General features: G+C 44.6%; 1 protein-coding gene across 1 annotated transcript; it reads left to right on the forward strand.

The window, feature by feature from the left end:
- The first annotated feature begins 12 nt into the window (after positions 1-12).
- Positions 13-15,809, forward strand: POFUT2 (protein O-fucosyltransferase 2). The gene is made up of 11 exons (XM_074144899.1): positions 13-369; positions 814-882; positions 1,159-1,498; positions 3,333-3,583; positions 4,593-4,737; positions 5,078-5,188; positions 9,365-9,431; positions 12,783-12,908; positions 13,483-13,663; positions 14,646-14,769; positions 15,051-15,809. The coding sequence occupies exons 1-11, from the start codon at positions 330-332 to the stop codon at positions 15,202-15,204; spliced, it is 1,608 nt and encodes a 535-aa protein (XP_074001000.1). The 5' UTR covers positions 13-329; the 3' UTR covers positions 15,205-15,809.
- Positions 15,810-16,300: the final 491 nt, after the last annotated feature.

A 16,300-nucleotide genomic window follows, 5' to 3' on the forward strand; every position in this document is an offset into this window, starting at 1 on the left:
CGGGGTCCCGCCGCCGCCGCCATCTTCGTCATGAGCGTGGTGCTGCGTAACGCACAGAAAGCCGTGCCGGTGCGTCGGGCCTCGCTCCGCCGGGCTGTGTGCGCCCTACGGGCCGCCCTGGGTGCCTCCCGCTTCGACGTGGGGCTCGTCTGCGCTGGCAACGGGCTGATGCGGCGTCTCAACGGCGCGTACCGGCAGCGCCCAGAGCCTACCGACGTCCTCTCCTTCCCCTTCCACGAGGTGGCGGTAGGGGAGCTGCCGCGGCCGCGCTGCCGGGACGAGTACAACTTGGGGGACATCTTCCTGGGGGTGGAGTACATTCACCAGCAATGCTGCGCCACCGGGGAGGACTTCGACAGCGTCCTGGTGGTGAGCTCTGCCGCGGGCCTGCCCAGCCCTCCGCGGTCAGTCGTCCCCCTGGTCCTGCGCTGTAGGGGAGGAGAGCCTTGGGGTGTCCCCCAAGGACAGGGTAATGGCTGCCGCTTTCCTAGCCCGGCCGGGCTAAACGAGGTGATGATCCCACAGCTTACCCTGAAAGGTTAAATGTGTGTTTTAAAACTTATTTAACTGGTGAGTTCGGACACTATCTGATCTTTGTCGTTTCGCGTGCAGAGTACTGGCTTCTTCCCCCCCTGCCCCAGGTTCTGGCAAAATGGGAAATGGTCTGGTAGGGGGTCAGAGGTTGTCACCCGTGTACCCCAGTTGGTGTGGGGTGGGTTGCAGCACTGGTGCCAGGGCTGCCTGCACAGGCCAGCTGCTCGCGTTGGGGTTAAGTTTGTAATATATGTCGTTTCCTCTTGCCTCTTTGCACAGGTGACAGCAGCCCACGGGTTATGCCATTTGCTGGGCTACCAGCACAACACAAAAAGCAACTGGCAACAGGTACGGCAGTGCCCTGGAGCTGGGGGAGGTGTGCAGTGTCCAGCCTGTGTCAGGTCGTACCTGAGTGGAAAGCATCTCCCTGTCTCGCACCCCTGTAGCAGGGGACCTGCGGGTATGGCTGGCCGGGTGGGCGGCTCTGCGGGCCTGTGGCTGGCGTTGATGCCGGCATCAGCAGGCACTGAGACCCCACTAGCCCAGCCACGGAACGTTCATCGGTGGTGCTGAATGGTTCAGCGGTGCTCAACCTCACATCTCTCCTGTGTCCTCTTCCCGCAGATGTACCAGAAAGAGGTGGAGATCCTGGAGGAGCTGAACCGGCTCACAGGCACCAGCCTCCGGCCTCTGACCACAGGCCTCTTCTGAGGGAGCCACGCCGGGGACCCTGTGGCTGCCGCTTCCTGCCCATGCACCGAGGGGCTGGGCCGCTGCTGGGGCCGCCCCGGATGCAGCACAGCGTGGGGATGGTGGCACAAGGCCTCAGCTGCCGCCTGCTGCTGCTGGGCCTGGCCGCGCTTGCCTTCCCACCACCTACTGCTGCCCAGCCACCGCCTGCTGCCCTCCGCGCTGGCCACGCTGCCTCATCACTGCCCACCGCCGCTGCCGCACTGCGCACCAGGTGAGGGGCGGCTCTCCCAGCCGCCATGGGCCTGACAGGGCTATGCCTGGGCAGCAGGCCCCCCCCCGCTTCCCCAGGCCCAGCGTGGGTCCGCTCGCCCCAGGCCAGTCCTGCCTGCCAGGGTCAGACCTTGCTGCCCCCGGGACCCTCCCCTCATTGCAGCTTCCTGCATGGTGTCCCAAGGGGAGACGATGGGTCCCCCGCACCAGCAACCTGCCATGTCTCTGAGCCATCAGCTGGTGGGCGTGTAAAGGTCTTCCTTTACTTGCTGGTGTTGTTTGGGTCATTTCTGGAAGATGGTGCCATTGCAGCTGTTTGGTGGCTTTCCTGCTGTGACCATGGCCTGGGGGACCCCCACTTGTCTGTCCTGTGGGAGGTGATGTGCGCTCATTTCCCCTGTCCTTCTTGAACACGTTCTCCCACTCTCATATTTGGTTCACAGGAATTAGCCCATGTGATGTGCCGGTGGTTTCATCGTTCTCAGCACATACCACATTACCCTCAGGAAGTGCAGAACATCTGAGGGGTTCACTCCTTGGCTGCACACATCCTGCCCCACTGTAGGAAAGGCTTGTCATATGTCCACACTCAAAGATGTGCAGTCAATGGCTTGATGTCCAGGTAGAAGCCAGTGACGAGTAGCATTCCTCAGGGATTGGTACTGGTAGCAGTGCTGTTTAATATCTTTGTTGGCAACATGGACAGTGGGATTTAAGTGCACCCTCAGCAAGTTTGCTGATGACACCAAACTCTGTGATGTGGTCCACAACCAGGAGGGAAGGGATGCCGTCCTGAGGGACCTGGACAGGCTTGAGAGGTGGGCCCATGCGAACCTCATGAAGTTCAACCAGGCCAAGTGCAAGGTCCTGCATGTGGGTCACGGCAACCCCAGGCACAAATACAGGTTGGGCAGAGAATGGATTGAGAGCAGCCCCGAGGAGAGGAAGTTGGGGGTGTTGGTTGACGAGAAGCTCAACATGAGCTGGCAATGTGGCTGACAGCCCAGAAAGCCAACTGCATCCTGGGCTGCATCAAAAGAAGTGTGGCCAGCAGGTCGAGGGAGGTGATTCTGCTCCGCTCTCATGAGACCCCACATCCAGCTTTGGGGCCCCCAACATAAGAAGGACATGGACCTGTTGGAGAGGGTCCAGAGGAGGGCCACAAAGATGATCAGAGGGATGGAGTACCTCTCCTGTGAAGACAGGCTGAGAGAGTTGGGGTTGTTCAGCCTGGAGAAGAGAAGGTTCTGGGGAGACCTTATAGCAGCAGTATTCCAGTACTTAAAGGGGGCTTAGGGGAAAAATGGGGAGGAACTCTTTTTAAGGACTTATATATAGTGATAGGACAAGGGGTAACAGTTTTAAACTGAAAGAGGAAAGATTTAGATTAGCTATTAGGAAGAAATTCTTTACTGTGAGGGTGGTGAGGCACCGGAACAGGTTGCCCAGAGAAGTTGAGGATGCCCCATTCCTTGAGGTGTTCATGGTCAGGGTGGATGGGGCATTGAACAACCTGGTCTAGTGGGAGGTGTCCCTGCCCATGGCAGGGGGGTTGGAACTAGATGATCTTTAAGGTCCCTTCCAACCCAAACCATTCTATGAGTCTGTATGCCACCTTGATAATGTCCCATGAGGAGAACCTGGTGGCTCCCCCAGCCCCTGCAATGTGCACTGCTCTGCTGACTTCTACTTCATCCCTTTCCAAGTACCATAGACTCATGAAAGAGGAACAGTTTCCATCCCAACAGAGCTGTGCTACATGATTGTGGAGCAAAAAAAAGACACGTAGAAGTTTTAAACTCCCCAAAATAATTATATTGCTTTGTTCTCCCAAGATACCTTTTATATGATGTAAATCCTCCTGAAGGGTTCAACCTTCGCAGAGATGTCTACATTCGCATTGCTTCCCTTCTAAAGACCTTGCTGAAAAGTGAAAACTGGGTGTTAGTTCTGCCCCCCTGGGGACGTCTTTATCACTGGCAGAGCCCCAACATCCTTCAGGTCCGGATCCCTTGGTCTGAGTTCTTCAGTATCACAAGCCTCAACAGGAACATCCCTGTCATTGAATATGAGCAGTTCCTTGCAGGTAGAGTATGGAATCGTACATTCTACAATTGACTAAACATTTGAAGTGGTTTCTTCACAGGTTTATCCATGTATGTGCTTTTATACTTATATGTGAAATAAAAAAAGGTGGCAAGAGGAGGGATGGGAAAGAATTGTGCTGAGTAACAAGCCACTAGGTTTGTCATTCATTTGATGTAGCAGTGTCAGTCCCTTGACTTCCTAGGACCCCAGAGAAAGACAGTTAATAGCTCTGGTTAAAGCCAATGATACTTCTGCATAATTTTGCCCATAGTAACAATGCTGTAAGGAGAAAGAGGCAGGCTGCAGCTCCCTGTCAAAATACAAACAAGCCACATTTTTCTGAAGATGGTTGGACAGTAAAAGCTGTACAGTGGGTCTTCAGTGAATTTACTTTTTCAGCGTCAATTCTGCACATACTCAAAATACTTAACCTCTGCTTTTTGTGTACAAAACGATATATAAGAGAAAGGCTTTCGCTAAGAATATGGAAACTGTGAAGTTGGTTAATGCCATGTTGAGCTAATCACCAAATGTCAGAATCTGCAGCAGTGTAACAGACTTTTTCAGCAAAGGAAGTAAAGGCCATCAAATGTCACAGCTTTGCAAAGAACTTTGAAGGTATCATTGTCCCATATCTTCCAGGAAAAAAGCATTTAGAAACCCACCCTGAAATTTAGGGGAAGAAGGGCTTGTACTTGTTTTTTTGGAGGCATGCTTCCCAGAGCAGCATTGAAAACCTCTGTGCTTCATGGTGTTTTAAATTTACATTTCCATGGCGATTCAGTTCTGTTTGGCACATTAAATCACACATAGCTGGGTGGGAGTAGCAGGCTGTCACATTCCCTGACCCTTTTAGGTTTTCTGACTTACACAGGACCTCTTTTCCTTTTTTGTGAAGAAAACAGAGAAGAGAGAGAATAGTGCAGTATTAGCATTTCTAGCAGATTTTCAACCTTTATCATGTGGTTTTTCATGCTTACAAATGCTTTGCTTTGCCTTCTGCTCAGAGTCAGGTGGGCCCTTTATTGAACAGATTTATGTCCTCCAAGGCTACGCAGAAGGATGGAAAGAAGGAACATGGGAAGAAAAAATAGATGAAAGGCCATGCATTGATCAGCTTATGTACTCCAAAGACAAACATGAGTACTACAGGTAACATCTAGCAGTCCTTTCAGTCTTCTTTTTAGTTGTATTCACTTAGGCATTTGCCTACTGTTAACAGAACAGACTTGTGCGGTCACTGTAGTGTTGTCTGTGAATCTCTAGGTGCTTGGGGTTCACTTTGGTTTTAAAAACTCATCAATAATAAAATGTTATATCGGTACTAGAAGATCTAGTTTTATAAAGTTGTTCCACACAAAAACAGTATATAGGAGCTGGGTGGTTTATTTACATTATCACCTTTCTAGGGTGAAGGGTTTATTTGTTTCACTATATATGGCATTAATTCAAAATACACACCTGTGAAACGGTACTTTGTGTTGCCTTTCAGGGGATGGTTCTGGGGTTATGAGGAAACACGGGGCCTAAATGTCTCTTGTTTGTCTGTCCAAGGATCTGCCTCCATTGTGGCTCCCGTCCTTTTGAAGAACACTTCAGCACAGTGAGTTGTCTTGTATTACTATTTATTGTTGTATTGCATGCCCACAAAGCCATTGCCAAGTGGGAAGAGCAGGGGAGCTTCCAGACTATGTCCCACTGTTGTGGTACTTCATCACTGAGTTATTGTAATCCATTAAAATCATTACAAAGGGAATTTACACTCTAAGAAACACCTAACTGTAAGTTAGGTTAAACGTTGCAGTGCTAAAACCAGAGGAAATAGCCTTGAGTTCCTTCACATTCTCTCAGGTAGCTAAATGTCCTCACCACCCTGTGTTTACCTTTCCTTCCTTTACCCATTGATGCTGGGTCAAGAGGGAATGAACAGAGTGGAATCGATGTTTCCCAAGTCCACATCTTGGATCACAAGGTGCAGTGTCTGGTCTCCTGTGACATCCGTCCTAAATAGTGTGAGCTGGATTTAGAGAAGGCAAGCAGCATGTTTTGTCTTTCTGCTCTGAGATGCCACTAGGATGATCAGAGGAAAGGAAAGCTCCTATATGAGAGATGGAGCATGCTTACATTATCCCAGTAGCAAAGTATTTCTGATCAGCTGTGATCCTGTAACAACTGAAGACATCGTAGCAAAGCAAAAGCTACTGGGGTACAGGGAAGAACAGGAAGAAGAAATAATTACTGTTTGTGAGTACATCAGGGGAATAAATCCATAGAAGAAACACAAACCATGTAAGCCGAAGTGTGGTTTTGCCAGGAGAGCAAAAACATCCAAAAATTTGGCATCAATATGATTTAATTGGAAATGAAATGAAGGTTCCCCTAAGCTGTAATACCTCCAGCTGGGAGCAGAGGAAGCAAAGTCCTGTTTTTTTTTAATAGGAATGTTGTTCTATTTGTAGGAGTTACACCATAATCTTTGCCAGTGACAGCAGAAAACTGGATTAAATAAGCCATAGAGATTTCCATGTTTAGCCCTACAGTTAACACTTTCATGGCAACTGTCAAAGGTTTGACGATGAGGAAGGTCAAGGGAAAAATTAGGAGTGGTGCCCAAGTATTCCTAACATGCAGACAAGGTGCCTTGTCCACAAGATCCCATTTCTCCATCAGACACAAGTAGGAAGAAGTATCAACATAACAGCAATGTAAGGGCAGCTCCAGTGGTTCACGTTAAAGTCGGTCTGGTTTATTGTGTGAAATCCAAAAGTGGCTAAAATCAGATGTCTGGGGGAAAGTACAAGAAAGGGTAAGTGCATGTAATGCTCCCCATGAGTCCTGTCACACCCTTCAGATTTGTGGTTGTAGGGACCTTCTGAGCCAAAAGAGATCTTTCTATCTTTTATATCCTTCAATGAGTCCATGGATCTGTGCAAGCTTCCCTTTGAACACTGTTCACACTGTTAGCATCCACAAAATCTTGGGTCAAGACCTGAAGGTTTTGCACCTTAACGGTGCATCCTTTGAAAATCCACCCCCTCTTGTAACTCCTACCTGCAGGTTTCATCTAATGTCCCTCAGTTCATGTAGTGGAAAACACAGTGAACAAACAGCTCTTCCATATTCACCTCTACATCATGCATGATTTTACATCTTTCTGTCATATTCCCCCTCAGTTGCCTGCTCTGCAGCATGAAGAGTCCTGCCTTCATTAGCTGTTCTTTGTGTGAAAGCCATTCTACGCTTTTGGTCATCCTTGCTGCCATTTTCTGAAGCTTTACAATTCAACTGGATCCTGTACACCGAGTGGTATAATGACATGCTCTATTTAGTGCTCTCTTTTCTTTCTGGTAATTCCTAATATACAGGTTCCTTTTTTTTTCGACTTCTGATGAGTGTTGCCTTGATGTTTTCATCAAACTGTCCTCATTCCCGAGCATTGAACCCTGTAGTTATCAGGTGAAGCCAGTATTTTTTTTACTATACACACTCCCACATTAGATTTCATCTGCCACTTTATTGTCCAGTCATCAGACTTCTCTAATTCTTCACAACTGGCCTTTGTCTTTGCTGCTCTGAGCAATTTAAAATCATCTGCAAGCTGTCACCCCAAAGTTCACACCCTTTTGTAGATTGTTTAGGAATATGGTGAAAAGCAGATCCTTTTCACTTGTGGCCACCCTCTACAATGAGAACTGGACATTTATCCCTTTTTTAATCCATGCAAGAACCTTTCCTCCTGTGCCATTGCTCTTAAGTTTTCTTAAAAGCCTTTAACAAAGGCTCTTAGCAAATTCTGACAATGTCAATGAGATTTCGCCTATCTGCATGTGTGATTATGTCTTCAGAGATAATCGCTCAGTTCAGAGCTCCATGTTGATACTTCTCCAGTTTACTTTAGGTATCCATTAATTCTGTTTTTTATAATAGTTGCTATTAGGTTGTCCAGTACTGACATTGGATTTACCACTATATTGCATCCCAGACCTCCCAAGTGTGTTTTTAGAAAATTGACATCACATTTGTTGTGTTGCAGTTTTAAGCGAGAAATTGCAATCCAGAACTAGTGGCGCAACTGATTTATCCCTGAGTTGCTTGGCAGCTGTTGGGTGAATACTGCCCAGCGTTGGCCATTTGTTCGTTCATTTTGTCTGGCTGTTCCATTGCTGGACACTTCCTGTGGACACTTTGGTTTGAGACACATCCTCTGATGAGATCCTCTGTAAAAAGTAGTTCTGGCGTGTGAATCTTCCTACCTCCTCCACCTAGCACACAGCTACAAAAAATTATATTAGCTGTTTCAGTCATAACATTACTGTCTCTTAAGTGCTTGTTATTCTTTAATTTCCTTTTACTTTGTATTGGAAGGAAGATTTGTCATTAGATTGAAGGCCTTTATTGTTGCGCAAATTCTTTTTTTGCCTTTTTCTGTTTAACTTCATGGAGTTATGAGCCTTTCTGTTTTCTTCACTTGGACACTACTTTGGCATTTTTGTGTAGTCTGTTTTTTGAAACTGCATGCAACTGCGGTAACTTTCATTTGGCCATTGTTGATCCAAGAGGATGTTGAAGATGAGTACATTTATGGCCACTCTCACAGAGTAGCTCTTCCACTGTGAGATTTTGGTCTGTATCTTGCTACTGCTCGAGATGATGTCAGGAGCTACTCCCCACCCAGCTGGTTCATGGAACTGTCCTTGGTGCTGTCTCAAACTGCAGTTGCTTAGTCACATCCTGCTATGACACTTGCCCAGCCTAGAGGGGGATAGTTGAAATCTCCAGTGGCCTCTTTGATCTCCTAATATTGCAGTTTCAACCTGGAAATCAACTCCAAGCTTCCTGTTAAATGCAGTGCTGCTTCTCCACCAGCACAGTCTAGTCTATTTTCCGTATTATTTGTAACCTTATGTGAAGTGTCCAGCTGATTATCAGCAGTAGTAATCTAAAGTTGATTGGTTATTTGCTTCCTCTCATTTTACTAGAACAAGGTCCAGATGATGACTTTGACCCCCTTCAGCAGAAGCATTTCTCTCTCTGTTTGCTTATGCTCAGTATGCTCAAGAGCACAAACTAAGCCTACATCCACTATGTATGCTCTTGGATACTCAGAACTCTCAAAATCTCTTGTTTCTTAGAACTTGGATAGTGCAGTTATGTTTCCAGTACACAATCCTGACCTGTGTGTTTTTATGAAAAGCACAGGCTGTTTTCATGTTAGTGAAAAAATTTCATTTTAAAATTTGTGCATAGTTGCTAGCACACATTTTTGTAGTGTCTATGTATTCTTTGATCTGTTATTTTACCGTAGGACATTTTATTCCATGCATGGAAAACACCTTCTCTGGTTTTGCTTTTATGATCATGGCTCCTGCTTCCTCCAAGAGGCTCTCACATGCTTCGAGGCTGAGCATCATCTCATAGGTTGCTTCTCCCCTTTGGATCACTCTTCCTGTTAGGAGTCTTATTTCTCCAGCAGCAACTACTTTGAGGACTGTGTGAGGGATTGTTAATGCTTGTTTGTGTTTAACTGTCAGAATTAAGAGTACTATTTCTTAATGAAGAGAGCAGGAACACGCAGTGGCATAGACCCCTTCTTTCCCCAGCCGGCCATGGGTCACAGTTTGCTTTATACAGAACAGATTGGCAGCCTACCCCTCATTCCCTGTGCTCTCTTTACAAACTGATCATAGCCTGTGCTTTATCCTAGCAACTGTGTAAAGAAATATCGTAATGTAAATTCTCTTCCTAAGGGAACTACACTCAGTTTTACAATTTTTAATAGGTCAGTGATGTTAGACAGAGCTGAAAACCTTCTTCATGACCACTACGGAGGGAAAGATTATTGGAATGTGAGTATTTTCCAGTTAGCTTCTCTAGACTTTCTACTTGCTTCTGATAAAAATTCAATAACCAATATGTAATTCACTTTTGCCTCGGGTTTCTTTTCTTGAAAGTAGCTTGTGTCTTATGTTTCACCAGTGCATGCTAAAAATGGTCTTCAGGCTGCTGTGGATTAATGTAATGCAGGAATTTGTCCTGGTGTCTTGTCCCCAAAGACTCAGTGCTGCAGAGCGTGGCATTTAGAAGGACCTCCCCTATGCAGCACATCTGCAATCAGAAGGGAACTGCCTTTGCACAGTTTCTTGTCTAGTTAGCCTCAAGATTAGACTTTTCAAAAGAATTCCCAAAAGTGCTCAATGTTGTCCTGTCTGTCTCCCCATTGGCTTTGATGGCAAATGAGTCTCAAGGTAACACTGTGCACTTTGGGAGACCTTGTGCTGAGGGTCTATGGTAAAATAATTCCTGTGGGAAAAGTTTTAAGACAAAGTTAAGGATTCAGCCACAGGAAAACAGAACATGATAGGGAGTGCTTGATGTAATTAAAATTTCTAAGAGAAGGTGACTGGTGATACTACGAAACAAATTACATAGACGTCAGTCAGTTGAGATATAAATATCTGGCTATTCACTTGGTAAATGGCATATTTTTTAGAAATGGACCAAACAGTATTTTGCTAACTATGAATTTTTCATTGAGAGAGACTTTCCAAACAGAGAAATGCAACCCACGTATAGTTTCTGAGTTTGACTTGTAGTCCTACAAAAGCAGACGTGAAATCTATATGGATCTACAACACACATCTACAACAGTGGCACTTTAAACATTGTCTCAACAATTTAAACTTGTCTCAAAGTTATTTCAAACTAAACCTTCTGGTAAATAGTCTTCTTTCTTTTAATTCGATTTTAACTACCTGCATGATTTTTGGCTGCTGTTTTTTTCTTAATAACTCTCGTGACAACATCTGGAATTCTTTATAAATCTTGTTAACAGATGCCTTCTTGTCTCAAAGAAGTTTTCAAATTGTAACAAACCAACTTCCCTTTGCAACCAACCTACATCTTTGATGTCCAGAAATATTTGAATTTAATATTAAGCCGCATTGCTCTCGCTTTGTCACCGTTTTTGTCTAGGCTTCTCTACCACTGCAAGCTGAAAGGTGTTCTTTTGGGATTCTTAATGGTTGAATGACCATGGAGCAGGAAAGATCTCCCAAAATGGTTTAGGAGCAACTGTTGAGTCCCTTGAAGAGCATCAATGTAGCATGTAGACCACATGAGTGCTTTAGCATCTACATGGAAGCAGAAAATTCTCTAAGGACAACTCTAGAAAAGCAAGCAGTTTTGACTTTGTATCACCACTTATAGGGGACAATCTAAAAGAATTAGAGGACCTGTACTATTAATTCAATTCATATACACAAAAGGGACCATAACCAATGCTGATTCTGTTTGTTTGTTTTTGTCCCAAACTTAAATCACAGAAAAATTTAGATGGGGAGGTGTCTCAGCCTCCCTGCCTAGAGGTTTGCACTCCAGAACTTGATCTGGTGGTTTGGGGCTGTGTTGAAAGTCCCTGCAGATGGAGATCCGCCACTTCTCTGGGGCTTGTCCCATGGCTGTGCCACTCTTGTGGGCAAGAGGTTTTGCCTGATACCCAAGCAGAAGTTTCCTTGCTGAAGCTTGGGCCCACAGCTTCTTGTCTTTTTCCATGCACCTCTGAGAAGCACCTCTTTTCTTTGTTGTTTCTTTGCGGATAAAAAGGGAGAAGCAGGAAAAATTGGGAGGTAGTTGGAAAGGGTGACCATATTGCATGTGCAGATTTGAAACATATACGCTAAGTAAGAGGGTAACCAGATACAGAGAGCATTCACTTTAAAAATTATATCAGTGGAGGTCCACACATTCACTTGTTTTCTCTTTTATGTGTGCTGTTGCAAAGTAAGTGTTCACCCAGAACAGCTGCTGTCAGAGGAGTGCTTTGGGCCCAGGAAAAACTTGGCACATCATACTGCATGGGTGCCAAACATGACATGGTAGTCGTGCTATCTGTCTGGATGAAGCTTAGAGGTGTTTGACACAAGCATAGCATTCGAAGAAGCTTATTGGCCTTCCCAGTGTGCTGCACTGCCATGGGTTGCTTACATGCTTGCTGCCTCTTAGGCATACCATGTTCATCACATCTCAGGAAGGTACCCAATGACTTGATTTGACAGGACTGTATTGTGTCGGCATATTACAGAAAGGAGGGAAAATGTCTGTCTCTGAACTGCAGCGTAAGCATTCTGCAGTAGACAGTGTGTACATCCTCCCTTGATACAGATGTTTTGCTGGAGGATTAGAAAGCCAGTGGTCATCTCTTTAAAGATGCTAGAAGAGCAGGCTTTGTACTTCCATTAAATATTTAGAGGGGCGTGGATCTCTAGGTACCAGCATGATGGATCTTACGGAAGACTAAATTGTTTTGTGTCTTATTGAATGATATGGAGGAGAAACCAGTTCAACCGCAGCAAGTTTGGCATATGGAAAAATGTGAAAAAACAACTGGCAGACTCTAGTTCCTGCCTCTTTGCTAGAGCAAGGTGAAGGCACAATCCACGTGGCTATGTCTTGGAGTACTAGTAATACTCTGCCTGGCTTTTTCACAAGGTAGAGAACTCTGTCCACTGTGGGTTTCATCACACTGAGAGAAGAGACCATTGGAAATAGAAGTGTTTTCATTGCACCTTCTTTGGTGCCCATCACATGACAGACTACAGACTTGTATAAAATAAAGAATTAGACTAAATTGCCAAGTGTCCTTTGTAAGTGGCATGGAATTTTCTTAGTTTTGTTGTGTGTGCCTGTTAATAAGAAGGCTATGTGTGACTGTGTGCAGTGGTAACTCCATCACAGAATCTTTGAAAGAGCTTATTACCCACAGGTGAAGGAAATAATTCATTTTTCGTCACTTTTCCACTAAATTTGGTAGGAGTATTTGTGGCTAGACGCATGATTTTTTTAAAGTAGGTTTTATTCTTATGGGTGTTCTGCAAGCTAAAGTCTTTGCCCAGCTTTTGTTTCCAAAAGTGAGGTATATTGCTAGAGTGTTTAATTTGGTATATTACATGTTCCGTTGTGTAAATAACTGCAGCTTACTCCATACACTGATGTATTGCAGGGTCAGACGAGTATGCTGGTTATACATGTGATTATGATGAGAATTAAACAGTTAAAGCTCAGATGAAAGGTTAGAAATTGTTGCTTGTAGCGCTGCATGGATGTATCATCCTGGAAGCTCTGTGTATGTGCAACTATCTCCATTTAGTCATTTTTAGCTTTCCCTTTTTCTGACTTGGCATCTGCTCTTACTCCAACAGACTCGTCGGAGCATGGTGTTTGCTAAACACCTCCGTGTAGTAGGAGACGAGTTTAGAAACAAGTATCTTCAATCCACAGATGAGGCAGACAGGACTCATTACAAGGAGGACTGGATGCAGATGAAGGTAAAATCTTAACAGTCTGTTTCCCATAGCAGATGTAATAATATATTTTTTTTTTATTTGTGTATTCCTGGCTGTACACTGCAAGGAATATTGGAAGATACATACGAATCTAGCTCTCCCTGCTCACATCAAGGTGGACGTGCATGTTCGTACTGTACTCTCCCTGTGTCATGTGAGTTAACAGAGTCTGTTGAGATGTCGCTGACTGGTTCTGGGTGCCACGTTTCTGTTACCCTTGTTTCACTAAAGGAAACTTGTATTTCTTCTTGTATTCAGCATCATCTGTGGGTGTAAAGTTCAGCTGCAAACTGCCGTTTATGGATTTGGTCAAGGAGAGCGATTTTTGCTTACAAAGATTTTGCACTTTTGTTTCTCTTGTATGATGCAGGCCACCCAAGATCAAAACATTGCAATATGTGTCCCAAAATACTGCCAATCCATACCTTAGAATTACTTTCTGCAGCTAGAGTATTTCAATGCCTTATCCAGAGATTGTGCATTCAGGCCTTTCCAGTGTGAATGAATAGTGGTACTCTCAAGTTTTAAAGTTTACTGATATTTCTTTCTCTCTTAGGTTAAGATGGGCACAGCTCTAGGTGGTCCATACCTTGGGGTTCATCTCAGGAGGAGAGACTTCATTTGGGGTCACAGAGAAGATGTGCCTTCCCTACAAGGAGCAGTAAAGAAAATCCGCAGCCTCTTGGAGATGCATAAACTTGAAAAAGTTTTTGTAGCCACTGATGCTGTCGAGGAGGGTAGGCAGATTATAGTCAGTTTAAGACTGGTAACTTTTGACAATGAGTGTAATAATTACCACTTTGTTTTTATAAATGACTGGAAGATCATACGCCTCCATCATTGAGTGGGGAATTGAACAGGATGGGCAGCTGTTTCCTTCCAGCTTGAATAGTTGGTATCAAGTGTTCATGGTCAGAGTGGATGGGGCTTTGAGCAACCTGGTCTAGTGGGAGGTGTTGCTGCCCATGGAAGGGGGGTTGGAACTAGATGATCTTAAAGGTCCCTTCCAACCATTCTATGATTCTATGAAAACATTCATTTGGTATTTCCCATAGGAGGTCTGACAGTCTTTACAGTAGCAAAGTGGTAATTGAATTTGCTTGTGCCTCCTCTTTTTCCTTCCATCGCACCTTTTTTCTTAGCACTTCAGAGGCTCTAAGACATGCTGGTGGGAAGAGTCCTCTGAAGTTTCCAACCCAGCCTTCCCCTTGGCTGCCCCTAACACCAGACTGGGGTGGACCTGGCTTTGTGTGGCCGAGCCTTAGAAAGCCCCAAGGGTGGGGTTCCTCTCCCCACAGGCCTTTTCCCAGGGCTGCACCTCCCTCCTGCTCATATCTAGAGATCAGTTTCAATGTGTGATGTTGGAATAACCCTGCAGGGCATAGCGTCTGCGATAACTAATCTGAGTTTGCTGTCAAGAAAGGCCTCTTGGTACACTTTCCCTGTAGGATTAGACAGCGAGGTAGAGTCTATTCTACTTGTTGCAGGCATCCCCACCCCCTGAGAATTGCCCCCCTCGGCACAGTGTCTCTGCCCTACTGGCTTCTCCCCTGCCTACAATATTCTTTATGTTTGGCAAATGTGTTATAAAATTTGTAGGTAGATTTTGGTTTTGCTTGCTTCATAACTGTTTGCCCAGGGTTTCCTTAAACACTTTTATGACAGCAGCATGTTGCTTTTCATAATGTAAGAATAAATTTGCATCTTTCCCTTTTTCAGAGATTGAATTGCTCAAGAAACTGCTGCCTGAGATGGTGAGGTTTGAACCTTCTTGGGAGGAGCTGGAACTCTACAAAGATGGGGGCTTGGCTGTGATTGACCAGTGGATCTGTGCGCATGCAAGGTGGTAAAATCGACTTTTCTTTGAGGAGCCAAATCTTACTGTCGCAAAACTGAATATTGTTTTTGACCCAGATACAGTTGTTTACAAATGATACATGACATGTTATTATATAATTGATATATAGAGAACATGTATAATAGTTACATTGTGTATATATATAATATATGATAATTTCATTATCATATAATTTCAATGAACATTAAAGTTCATTGGACTGAAATCAATTATTTGCATTTTAAGATCTGGCCCCCTTCATAAACCTGTTCTGATTTTTTTCACAGGTTTTTCATAGGCACCTCGGTTTCAACATTTTCCTTCCGGATCCACGAGGAAAGGGAGATCTTGGGATTTGATCCAAAAACAACTTACAACCGATTTTGTGGTGATAAAGAGAAAAACTGTGAGCAGCCAACTCACTGGAAAATTGTATACTAAAATACAGAGAAATCCGGACTTCAGTACCAGTGAGCTCCAAAGAATAAGGAAAACTACAGGGAAATATCTCCCTTTGACCAAACTACAACTCAGTCCTCTACCCACTTCTCAGTGTTTACTTGACATTTGGATTTTGAAGTACAAGCAATATTCATCTTCTTAGTCAGGCATCAATGGGAGTGAGAAAAATGAAGTCAGCCTGGGATCCAGTCCTCAGCATACCTAGCGTTAGAGGACAATACCAGACACTGCAATTGAGATTTGAAAGGCAAAACTTCGTTTGGAAATTAACAAATGAAGTAAGTCGTGGCCTTCTTTGGAGTTCTAAGGAATAAGACAAAAAAATTTTAACTTTTATAAATGTAACACAGCTGTGGTCTGTACTGCATTTCTGTCTTTATTTTTTGTTCTGTTCAGTGTTTGCTCCTCTGATCGCAAAAAATACATCTTGGTTTTGTAACCTGCACTACATGAGCTGCAGATTGTGCATAAACTCTGCCATTCCTTGGGGAAATCTTCCCTTTTCAAATAGTAATTTGTGAATATTCAAATTTTCTGATGCAATCCGTACTCAATAAAAGAAGAGGAGGTGATATTTCTACCTGAACACCAGCTGTTTCTAATAGCAGTCTCAGTGGGTCTGTGCTGAGAGAGGCACAAAGATAGGGCTTGTAGGGTGGTAAAAGAACGGTTATGTTTCTTCTTACATTTCACCTTCATGAAGGAAACTTTTTCTTTCCCCCGCCTTGTTCTCCCAAAGGCCTGTTCGATTGAACTGATGAAAAAGGCAGCACCCTTTTGGGATCACCCAGTCACTCAGTTCAGTGATGGTGATGCTTCGGTAAGGAGCATGCTAAAAGGCCTTTCAAGTTTCCATGTCAGTTAAATGGATTGTCTCAGTAATTCAAGAAATGAATTTTCTGCATTTCTGCTTTTCAGTTTATGCAAGGGAGCAAACTGTGGCCAATCACAGACAGCAAAGGTAATTGGGCCTCGAGATAATGTGTATAAGCTGAGCAGTCAGGAACCTTGCAGGTGAGGTTGTGCTCTGCTAGAGATGGCTGGCTGGTGGCACAGGGGAAGAACCCTGTGCTAC

This window comes from Numenius arquata, chromosome 3 (genome assembly GCF_964106895.1).
Source record: "Numenius arquata chromosome 3, bNumArq3.hap1.1, whole genome shotgun sequence".
Taxonomy (NCBI): Eukaryota; Metazoa; Chordata; class Aves; order Charadriiformes; family Scolopacidae; genus Numenius; species Numenius arquata.